This window comes from Patella vulgata, chromosome 7 (assembly GCF_932274485.2).
Source record: "Patella vulgata chromosome 7, xgPatVulg1.2, whole genome shotgun sequence".
Classification (NCBI taxonomy): domain Eukaryota; kingdom Metazoa; phylum Mollusca; class Gastropoda; family Patellidae; genus Patella; species Patella vulgata.
The window spans coordinates 8,663,170-8,675,599 of NC_065885.2; the positions used below are offsets into that span (position 1 = coordinate 8,663,170).

The 12,430-nt window shown below is 39.1% G+C and overlaps 1 protein-coding gene across 2 annotated transcripts; it reads left to right on the forward strand.

The window, feature by feature from the left end:
* Positions 1 to 606: 606 nt before the first annotated feature.
* On the forward strand, positions 607 to 5,049 carry LOC126828877 (uncharacterized). Of its 2 annotated transcripts, none has more exons than XM_050558955.1 (4): positions 607 to 649; positions 2,082 to 2,262; positions 3,125 to 3,341; positions 4,154 to 5,049. In XM_050558955.1, the coding sequence occupies exons 2-4, from the start codon at positions 2,095 to 2,097 to the stop codon at positions 4,930 to 4,932; spliced, it is 1,164 nt and encodes a 387-aa protein (XP_050414912.1). In that variant the 5' UTR covers positions 607 to 649; positions 2,082 to 2,094; the 3' UTR covers positions 4,933 to 5,049. The 2 variants fall into 2 exon arrangements, with proteins under 2 accessions (XP_050414912.1, XP_050414913.1); XM_050558956.1 differs by lacking the exon at positions 607 to 649 and adding an exon at positions 844 to 849.
* Positions 5,050 to 12,430: the final 7,381 nt, after the last annotated feature.

The window sequence follows — 12,430 nt, forward strand, 5'->3', positions numbered from 1 at the left end:
TACGAAACTGAAATGAGATTTAACGTCCTACTTTTGTGCACCAACCGGGTTATGATGGCAAGACCATGGAATGCCGAAGAGACAGTGATATGACACGAACACCGGCAATGTACCGATGCGTTAATTAATGAAGGTATATATAGATACCATGACTATTGGAAGCATCATTGAAACGCGGGGGAAGCGTCACAGACCCAAAAGCACTCATTCAGAGGCGTGTCACCGCCATGCGATGTCGTTGCTAAGGCGTCTGTGGACCCTCGAGGAGAACAGAATCGTTACTAACTTTAGATCTGACCCCTGGTGCATACAATTCACGGTACAAGAGAAAGAGAGAGAGAGAGAGAGAGAGAGAGAGGGGGGAAGAGAGAGAGAGAGAGAGGGAGCGGGGGGGGGGGGGGGTGTTAACGTCCACTCGACACAAACTAGGTTTTTTCTTTGACTAATATATTCTATAATTCGTTTGCGCGTTATGAAATTTAAAACCAGTTTTTTCCAGTTCGGTAAGCCTTGAAAGCTAAACAAAGATTTCCATGAGAACTAAGTCATATGCTGTAAAATTTACGAGTTTATTGAACCGATTTTTAAAACTGATAAAAGGAGCGTGCATTGTAAAGTTTATTTTCAGATTACAGGTCGACATAAGAAGGTAACAATTATATATATTTATAAACCTGTAATTGTAAAAATCTGAGTTTTCTGTGCCCGGAATCACTTGCAAAATTCATTATTTTCCTTTTATCAAAGTTCAATTTCGTGTCTCAAACGACTTATAAGTTAGATAAAGCATTTGGGTATTCCTTTCCTCGTGCTTTATCCAGTACATTCATTTACTCCTCCCAGACTCAGGTGAGTTTGGTGTGATTTGAGAAGACCCTGATGCTTTAGCTTGACACCGAAACTGGTTGATGAAATTGTTTATCTATCAGAATCATCTGTTAAACAATAGTGAAATGGAATGAAACGGGGTTTAATGTCCAACTATTCTACTGCGATTGATTAAAAGTACTGAATAAATCTAAAAATTGAAGTGTTTGATGATAATTATATTCAAGCCGCCTGTCTGGAAGTATCAAAGAGTCACCGCCGGTGTCAGACCTTAGCGTCAAATTTCATATCACCAATGTATCGATGGAATCTTTATTGTTAACTGTAGATTTTCCGCCGTTCATCAATGTGGTCGCGATGTTCATTCCACGATGGTACGTAACAAGTAGTACTGCCTGTTTGATTATGTGTTGCTCACCAGTCTAAGCGAAACGTTAATCCCAGAATTACCAAATTGTACTGGGACAGATACCAAATCCTATTTTCGGTCCCCTAGTTTTATGGCAAGTTGGCGTCGACCCAAATACAGAGCTGATCTGTTACAGAAAGGGCGTCATGATGTTGTTGTTGTTGTTGTTAATGCTGGCTTGTAACCATTAGTTACTACGTTTGTGTAATGTTTCAGGAAGCGTTGTTGTTATTGTCAGTGCTGGGATATCTGTACGCCAATAAATAAGGTATTATTTCAAGAAGGGAATCGTGATGTTCGTGTTGGGATGTCGGTCTGTACGCCAATGATTGTTTGTTTATGGGGGGGGGGGGGTGGATGGCTGAATGGTTAGCGTGCGCGCGCTGTATCATAAAGTCTGTCATTGAGTCGACTGGCGTGGTTTCGAATCCCCGGTTATACGTGGCAAGGAGTAGGGTCGCCTGTCCAACCTCGTGGGTTTTCTCCGGGTCCTCCGGTTTCCTACCACTGCTAAAGACCCCTACGCGCAAGCGAATTATTGAAATAAAATTAAACCATATGTTAGTCCCGAAATGACCTAGTTTGTGTCGAGTGGACGTTAAACCCCATTTCTCTCTCTCTCTCTCTCTCTCTCTGTTTGTTTATGTATTACTTGTCTGTACGCCAATGATTATTTGTTTATGTAATATTCCAGGAAGGGAATCATGATGTTCGTACCGGAGAAGTCTGTCTGTACGCCAATTATTGTATGTTTATGTAATGCTTGTCTTATCGCCAGTATTTGTTTGTATGTTTATGCAATGTTTCAGGACGCGATAGTTAGTATATTCGTGCAATGTTTCAGGAAGGGTGACATTATGTTGCTGTTGATACTACTGGGATGTTTGTCTGTACGAGGTATGGACGTACCAATAACCAAACATTACAAAGGTGGATTTAAAGCGGAATTCTGCGAACCAATCACCAAAGATTTAAAAACGTGGAGGGGACATCTTATTTTCGATCGCCATATTGATTCACTGGACGTAAGTGATCAACAGTACTCAACATGTATTATTATTGTCAGGGGTGATTGTGGTATAAACAAATCATACTACATATAACAGACATTTTAGGCAATCGTTCAAAACGAGCGCAAGTTATCCATCCCCGAGCTTGTTTTTGATGCGAGGTAGTGTCTCTGATGCATTATCTATGATAACTTAAAGTAGCTCAGTCTCTAACTCAATATCATCCAAAGTCTTCGAAATTGAAAACACGGATTATTTGTCAATTTAAATCAACATTGATGTTGTGATCTTACCGGGAAAATATGGGCTTCTGATATCCAATATTTAAGACAAAATAAACATTTTACCATATAATGCATTTCAGCGCCATTGGTAAAAAGGGGCTCGAAGAACGAGACGAGGCTAGACATATTCCACAAGTGATGACACTATATTCTTATTCTGGAGAGCATGCGCAATAAATACTGTCGGTGTAGAGAATAACCAGACGCTAGAGGTTGCCATTCGATTGAGACTTCTGACGTATTTCGCCGAACATAACTGATTTGAAATTAGAGTAAAAACGGAAACGATTGAATGTAAATCAGTGTATATACACATTCATATTATATTATTATATGCGTTGGGACCCATTTGTGTCAATTGCTAGGTTCCAAATATTACCGATTTAGTTCCTTTAAGCTAAACCGTTAGAATGCTGTCAGGGCAACTCTAAAAAAGCACTTATCTTTCTCGTCTGTCTGTTTGTTAGTCTCGGAATGTTAAGGAGACGTTAAAACCTAGTTCTATTCTTTATTTATATTATAGGTGTATAAAGCTGAATTATATCAAACCATATTTTGATCTCAGTTTGTCCTCTTCTTCATTTATATCATAGGTTTATAAAGCTGAAGTGGCTCAAACTTTAGGCGGAGGAACAGAATTTATCTTGACACCAACTAAAGGACATTTTGAAGTTCATACCGGTGAAAAGGTTTGCCTTCATTTCATTGCCCATGTTCAAGGCGATGTTCTAGCTCGGGTACAGTTCTATATAGAAGGAATGGATGGTAACAATATTCATACTATTGTTACAAGTAAACCCGACCCATCAGGTAAGATGTACTTCTGTTATTAATGAAACATGTTACGGGATAAGTCACCCGCCAGGTACTATATAACACAGGTATCAATAGAACATGTTACATGATACGTCGACACAACAGGTAAGGTGTACTGCTGTTCTGTTATTAATGGATAAGTATCCCTCTCAGGTACGGTATAACACAGAAATCAATAGAACATGTTACACGATACGTCGACCCAACAGGTACGGTATGATATTGTTATAGTAGAACAGGATAAGTCGACCCTTCGGGTACGGTATGATAATGCCCTTCAATAGAACTGACCATGTTACAGGATAGTTCGACCGTCCCATCAGATAAGTCGACCTGTCCGACAGGATAGGCCGAACTATGTCACAGGATAAGCCGATTCGTCCCATCGGATAAGCCGATCCGCCCTACAAAATAAGCATACATTGACGAAATTTCAATTCAACATATCTTTGTAAATATTGAACGGAATGGAAGCATCATTGGATTGATATTCCTTTTAGAGATCCAACTTTGACAATCTTAAAGATTCATTTTCCAAAATAGTGTTGTTGGCAAGAGATTACTTTTACGCTAAAAAGAGACTTGAACCGTTTACAAAACCCAGTATTTGTCTCAAGTTGACCTGCTATGGAAGAAATGTTTGACAAAAAGACATGAAGCAGATTATTTAAATGGTGTATTAGAAAACCAAACCACGCTTCGTCATTAGCCACCACCCAATCACCCACCACCATCACCAACACCATCACCACCATCACATCTATATTAATTACAAGATTAATTGATTTTAACACAATTATTTTCAGGTATCTTGTGGCACAAGAATGATTTTAGCACGAACGATCCTACTGATGGATTCTCTAAACTCTCTAAAGGTCATTTTGACGAGGATTCTCTGTCCGTGGTGAATGATCCCGCGGGTGGTTCTGGTAAAGTAATGAAAGTTTTTATCCAGAAAGGACACTATGTGAAGATTAGAGGAAAACGGGGAGCCCAGTTCTATACACAATCGGTGTATCCACATGAATCCATGACACTCAGTTATGACGTATACTTCAACAAAGGAATGGATTTCGTACTCGGTGGTAAACTTCCGGGTCTTTATGGTGGCGCTACCAACTGTACCGGTGGACGTCATTCTGATGCTTGTTTGACGTCACGATTCATGTGGCGTTTCAACGGCGAGGGCGAGATTTACACATATATGCCAGCTCCTACGCAACAGAAGGCGCATTTCTGTGATCAGCCTTACATTATTTGCGACCCTACTTATGGTATTTCACTTGGAAACGGAACTTGGTCGTTTAAGACTGGACGATGGGAGAACATAGCACAACATGTTCACCTCAACACGCCGGGTAAATTGGACGGTTACGCTAAAATATGGTACAATGGTAAAAAGGTCTACGAGATTCATAATGTCAATTTCCGAAACCATGACAACATCCAGTTAAAGGGGCTATTTTTCTCGGTATTTTTTGGTGGAAGTAAAGAAATATGGGCGCCTACTGGTGACTCGAGTATCTATTTCAAGAATTTTATCGTGTCCACCAAAGAAACGAATCCTCCACATTTGATTGGTTGATCGGTGCGGATTCCAATGTTTTCCACATTTGATTGGTTGATATGTGGGATTCCAATATTCTGCACATTTGATTGGTTGATCTGTTGGGAAACCAATATAAAATATTTATTTATGTAAAATGGGTCAGATCGTCCGTTGTTTTTTCTTCAACCCCTTATGTTTGTCCAGTCGTCATATAATGGAAATGAAATTGGGTTTAACGTCCCACCGTTCTGCGCCAACTTGGATAATGAAGATGGACATACAGTGTGTTATGAGGAAAACTTTGCCCGGACAGCGAATCTCAACTGTTGTCAGGGGAACCTGGGGAGCGTTCTCGCCCAACATCTGGATTGAACCCCGGATTCCTGGTTAGCCAATGCCACTCTCGCTGAGCCACCGCGGCATTCACCAAATAAACAGAATCAACTCATTTCAGATAAAATGTAATGAAATATATTACTATCCAATCTAAAGAAAATCAAAGTCCCGTGTACATATTGCCGGAGAGAGAGAGAAATGGGGTTTAACGTTCACTCGACACAGACTAGGTCATTTCGGGGCGAACATATGGTTAAATTTTATTTCAATAATTCGCTTGCACGTAGGGGTCATAGCAGTGGGAGGAAACCGGAGAACCCGGAGAAAACCCGCGATGTTGGACAGGCGGGGGGCACGGTGGCTAAGTTGGTAAGACGCTGGCTCGCTAGCCTGGAGGTCGGGTGTTCGATCCCTGCATTGGCCGAGAAAGTTCATCCCGATTTTCCAGCGTGGTTTCCCCTTGTCAGTGATGCAGGACGGAGGGCCTGACAAGGACAGATGTCTAGTCGTTCGGATGGGACGAAAAACCGATCGGGTTAATGAAGATGGACATACAGTGTGCTGTGAGGAACATTTTGTCCGGATAGCATGTCTCAACTGTTGTCACGTGACAAGGAGTAGGCTCGCCTATCCAACCTCGTTGGTTTTCTCCGGGTCCTCCGGTTTCCTCCCACTGCTAAAGACCCCTACCCCGAGAAGTTCATCGGGATTTGGGTTTCCCTTGTCAGTGGTGCCGGATGCAGGACCTGATAAGTACAGCTGTATAGTCGTTCGGATGGGGAAAAGCCAAAGGGAACCACGCCGGAATATCCCGATAAACTTTCGTCGCCCCCACCTGCAATAGGTAGAATTAGCTCTTACATAATGCAACTTTAAGCGTAAATGCCAGATGATGCTATGGACGCCATAATATTTCTACTGCTCGTTAAACAATAAATTTTTATAATTAAGATTAAATGAAGCGAAACTATTTTAATTATCAAGGGCAAGTTAGAAATTATACAGGTATAAGATGAACACGTGACAAATATATACCTGGCGTCTCTAAGATAAAACATAACAGAGATTGGAATTTCAGAATCAGGCACTAACATTCTTTAAGTTCAAACCAATTCAGGTGTGACATCAATCCATTAACGTAAAGGTAAAATTATAGTAACTGGACTATTTCCTATATGGTAATATCTCAAAATCGAGGAGACACATTATGGTAAATTGATTTCCTACATGGTAATTTCTAAAAAGCAAGACAAATTATAATACATTGACCCCCCACAAGGCAATGTATCAAAATCTAGACAAAACATAGTAAATTGGCCTCTTACAGGGGAATATCTCAAAATCAAGACAATTTATAGTAAATTGATTTCCTACCTGGTATTTTTTAACAATCGAGACAAATTACAGAAAATTTATTTCCTACATAGTAATATCTCAAAATCTAGACAAATTATGGTAAATTGACCTTCCACATGGTAATATCTAAAAAACTAGACAAATTATGGTAAATTTGCCTCCCACATGGCAATATCTCAAAATCTATACAAATTATGGTAAATTAGCCACCCACATGGTAATATCTTAAAAACTAGACAAATTATGGTAAATTGACCTCATACATGGTAATATCTCAACAACTAGACAAATTATGGTAAATTGACCTCTTACAGGGGAATATCTCAAAATGAAGGCATTTGATAGTAAATTTATTTCCTACATGGTCATTTCTAACAATCGAGACAAATTACAGGTAATTGATTTCCTACATGGTAATAATGTCTCAAAATCGAGACACATTATGGTAAATTAATTTCCTACATGGTAATTTCTAACAATCGAGACAAATTATGGTAAATTGACCTCCCACAAGGTAATGTCTCAAAATTGACCTCTTACAGGGGAATATCCCAAAATAGAGACAATGGATAGTAAATTCATCGCCTACATAGTAATTTCTAACAATCGAGACAACATTACAGTAAATTGATTTCCTACAAGGTAATGTCTAAAAATGGAGAAAATTTATCAAAAAATGACTTCCGAAATGGGATTATCTGAAAATCGAGACAATTTACAGTAAATTGACTTCCTACTTGGTAATATCTAAAAATGGCGACAAATTATCATAAATTGACTTCTTGCAGGGGATTATCTTAGAATTATGAACAGGACCAAATATACTAGAGAAATTCTACAGTCTTGTCCTTGAAACATTTATCATTTGAATTAACACGTGTTTGCACTTAATATGCTTATATTTATTTCAGGCGATAATGTTCACAATTAAGCCTTAAAGTGTCTCGAGATCATCAAGAACAGTGGAGGTTATTTATGATTTTGGTCCCGGGAGTTATTGGTATTGTTTGGCATTATATAGAAATAATATTGGATATTTAATGTTACATTGGTTATGCTATTCATGTTAAATCATGTGACTGGAACTGGAAAGTGTGGAAATTACAACAACAAGACACAAAGCTAGGGGTCACGTACTATTACACTGCTAGAAGCCGCGTACTATTACACTGCTAGAAGCTGCGTACTATTGAACTTTTATGAGAGTAATAGCCCACGGTCTCTCTAAATTTGGCCATTGCGTAGAGCTCGGTTATAAACACATTAATTTCCTTAATAAGACAGGGACTAATTTATATAACAGTTATTACATCTCTCATTTGTTACTTTTATTTATTTCAAATATCGTCATCCTGAACAAGTAGGCTCGTCGTTTGTATTACTCCCGCTTTCCATTTGACCAGATAGTTATCCAGGTATTAAAGTTGCAATTTCATATTTTTACGTTATATTTTTAAAATTTATTAAAATAAAGCCTTAAAATAGATGGTATCTATGAACAGTCCTACCTTGTTAAAGAATAATCCTATTAATCCTATAATTCACTATTGCCAGTTGAGAAATTGGCAAAAATATCATTTTCCTCTTCAAATTCAAACGTTTGCAGTTAGCCACTCCATGGTGGAGAATAGAAAACAAGGGAGGTAATTGGGAGGTAATTGTGTTATTATTTCCGGTGTAAATGAGTTTTAAGTGTGAGAATGACACCTATGATCGTATAATAGTGAGTTGACAACCTATTGAGCAAAAGACATAGAAATAATTGTGTTTTGACTGTCTTAGAAAATATGAAATTGTAACTTTAAATGAATTAAGTGAACTGTGTATCACGAAAGAAGATGAGAAATAGAGCTGGGTATCAGTGTTTTAAAACGAGCACAGAGCTGGGAGTTGAAAACAAAACGCTTTTCACATTGTGGTAAATCAACCATTAAGTAGAATTTCTTGTTTTCATCGGCTCATTAATCACTGATGTAGAAACCATCAATCATTCATCTAAATATTGATCATCCTTATAGTCTAGAGGCTCAGTGCGGAGGGGTGTCCATCAAATGGGCACAAAACCAGACCCAACTTTTGTATAGTAAACTTTCGCGTAGAATACGATGCCGAGTGGTAATCAGTCCGCCGTCGGGGCGTTTTCGAGATATTCGGGGTCAAAGGTCAAATGAGTTCATTTGCACTGAAAGTGAATGCGCAGCCATTCTTGTATCATGAAAATAAGCTGAAAATGATCGAAAGTAATCACCCTTTCAATAAAAATGTAAACTTGCTAAATTCAACTTTGTTCTTTGTGACCCCGGAGGTAAAAAGGTGAAATTTTGCGTTTTACTAGGAAGATTTCAAGCAATAAAATGTCAGCGTAAAATATAAAAACTAAAGAGAACCCTGTTCTAATTAATAATAGGAACATTTAAAATGTATCTTTAGGTGGTCATAGCACCATACGTTTACTTTGGAAGACCCTGTTTCATTAACTGTGGTAGTTTATTCCACAGAAATGGCCCAGCATTGGTAACAGAGGGTTTTCCAATTTGTAAGTTAATAGATTTTAGAAGGTATTATACCGCGTGGTCCCCCCTTGTCAGCCGTGCAGGACGGAGGGCATGGCAAGAGACTATGTATAGTCGTTCTGATGTGACGAAAGACCGAGGGTTCGTGTACACATTGGCGTGTACGTAAAAGATCCCGTGACAGTAGAATTCAAAAAAGAAGAGTATATATATATACTACGGTTTCGGCACTACCGTAGTCGTTTTGATGTAGAATAAAAGGTTAACAATGCTTAAAGGGACTATGCCGATTTCAAGAGAGTCTCAAAAATAAAAGTCGGAGTACGTATAAAATTTAAGCGCCAAAATATAGTGGAATGGTGTATTTACCTTCTCTCAAAATTCTAGCTCAAAATATTGAGTTGTTTGGATGTGAACGTCAAAACTGCTTATCCGGATACATAACCCTTTTAAGATTTCGGGTCAGTTTTTTCGTTGGATGACCTGTTAATCGATTCCCGTTCCTTGAGAGGTCTGTATAGTGAATGACCCATGTGCTCTATACTTGATAACGAAAGGTAATTTTCACCTACACATTATTTTCATAAAATAAAATTCTGGTTTTATCAAGACACCGCATAATACAGCTTGGGACACCGGTCTACATTTCCAGATGAAGACTGACGGGTTTGAGTTGTTTAAAAACTTATCACAAATATTGAGTTAGTTGCTCGACCCTTAGCTAGAGGATTTTAAGGGATTTTAACACAAAATTAAGCAGTCTTATTCTTCAAAAAATATCGGGATTAGCCCTTTAAAGAAAGTACAACTTAAATCAATGACACTCATTAAAGTTCTTCCCCCTTTATAAAACCTATAATTAATTGTAGCTGGCATGTTTCCGTCATATTTCTGTGACCCGGTTTAAAACCCCTTGAGCGAAAATCCGATATTAGACAGAAATATTCTCAAAACTATCGATCTGTGTTGAATTTGATCCTTCTTTCTAAATTTCTGGACGAAGCAGTAAAATTAATCTCTGCATTCGGATATAAACATGGAACAGAGAGTCTTGAATTATCTTGTCAATTATCACATGTGTCAACAGAGCAACAATATAACCGGTACTTACTTTAAGTGGTTCCAATTACATATATACTGATTACAAGGAACCAAAAGCACTGTGGACAATTCAGTATCCTCGACTGAGTCGGTGTTACAATGTTAAAGGTTCTGTACCATGCACCGAAAACAGATTGGACATTTTCGCCCCCCCCCTCCCTCCATAAAGCACTACTCCTTCTTGACCTAAATCAATCAATCTTGAATGTAAAATCATGGTTGAACTCATGAAATCATCAAGGCCATATTTCCAGAATTGGGAATGATGGCAGATTTGAGTTTGCATACCTAAGCCGATCTTTGTGAACCGATGCCCTGTGAAATCGTTTACGTTCATGCACTACCAGGTGATATGACTGTTTTGAAGCGGATTCCGCGGTGTTTAGTAATCTTTGTATCAACCAAGAGCACAAAATCTATTAAAATATCAAACGGACTGACGCGATCAATTGTTCACTAATAAACGAGATGAACCCATAGTGGAAATGTTCGATGAGATTTCTCCAATCCGTACCTCCTCTTCCCAAAACATTTATTAATCATGTGCACTTAATTTATTAATCATGAATTACTTAAAATAATTCGTAGTCCCACGCCAGATTAGTTTGAGAGGAGTTATTTCCCTTACAACAAATGGTTGTATCTCTTACATTGATCAAATAAAATGTCCGTTTTATACTGTTATAATACTGTTTAAAGTGAACAAGCACGCCCGACCAGTAGGGTCTATATTGATATTGGCCAAAGTTTCGGTGAGTAAGACGCTGGCTCGCTAACCTGGAAACCCCGTGTACAAGACATGGGGGAGAGAGACAGAGAGATAGATAGATGGGTTTAACGTCCACTCCTACTCTTTGTCACGCACACTAGGTCATTTCGGTACAGAGAGAGAGAGAGAGAAATGGGGTTTAACGTCCACTCGACACAAACTAGGTCATTTCGGGACTAACATATGGTTTAATTTTATTTACATAATTCGCTTGCGCGTAGGGGTCTTTAGAGGTGGGAGGAAACCGGAGGACGCGGAGAAAACCTACGAGGTTGGACAGGCGACCCTACTCCTTGCCACGTACAACCGGGGATTCGAAACCACGCCAGTCGACTCAATGACAGACTTTATGATACAGCGCGCGCACGCTTACCATTCAGCCATCCACCCCCACCCCCCATTTGGGTACAAACATATGATTCAATTTTATTTCAATAATTCGCTTGCGCGTAGGGGTCTTTTCGCAGTGGGAGGAAACCAGGAGGACCTGATGAAAACCCATGAGGTTGGACAGGCGACCCTACTCCTTGTCACGCACAACCGGGGAATCGAAACCACGCGAGTTGACTCGATGACAAACCTTACAATAAAACTCACACGCGCTAACCATTCAGCCATCCAACCCCCGAGTGCAATCCCGGTGTTGACCGAGAAAGGTCATCGGGCTCGTGGTTCCTCCTTGCCAGTGGTGCAGGATGAATGGCATGGAAAGAGAAAACGTATAGTCGTTTGGATGGGACGAACAGCCGAAGGCCCGTATACTCATTGACATGCAAACCGTAATAGCCTGAATTCGAAATAAGAGTCGGTCGTAGTGCCGCTGTCTGGGCAAAATATCCCTCATAGCACACTGTATGTCGTATAATCGTCTTCATTAGCCCAGTCGATGCAAAATAGTAGGACGTTAAACCCCATTTAATTTCCCCACAAACTATTTCTTGTATCAAATACTGCGTTAGTCTGATGTATATTCAGATATCACAAGAGGGAATGAGATTAAAATTCCTCTGATTACAAAATCATTGTTTGGGCAATGAAACCAGCCGAATCAATAACACGTTTTATACACTAAACGACAAAAGCCGAAAACTTCTGCTATTTGAAAACCCATAATGTAAGACTATCCTGGCAGAGTCACGATTGTCCAGACAGGATGGAGGGTAAGACCCCCCCCCCCCTACACACATACCTGAAACTTTTCAATTAGTTATCCAGAAATTATGTTCTCGAATTAATACCATGGCATTTTTGGCATATCTTTTTGAACCTTTCGAGGATCATAATATCTAATGCCATAAACATGATACATTTTGTTTTAGAAAGTAAAGATTTTTATGCGGAACGTCAATGGAATCCATAAGCAATCACTCCAAATTTCCGGTGTTTTACACGAGACAGACTATGCTTAATACGAAGAAGATATTACAAGACGAATATTTTATATCCAATAAACAAATTT

Excerpts from the sequence above, each read along its gene's own strand:
- LOC126828877 (XM_050558955.1), top strand. The coding sequence starts at position 2,095 with ATGTTGCTGTTGATACTACTGGGATGTTTGTCTGTACGAGGTATGGAC. Across the intron at positions 2,263-3,124 it reads GCCATATTGATTCACTGGAC|GTTTATAAAGCTGAAGTGGC; the intron begins GTAAGTGATCAA and ends TTTATATCATAG. Across the intron at positions 3,342-4,153 it reads AAGTAAACCCGACCCATCAG|GTATCTTGTGGCACAAGAAT; the intron begins GTAAGATGTACT and ends AATTATTTTCAG.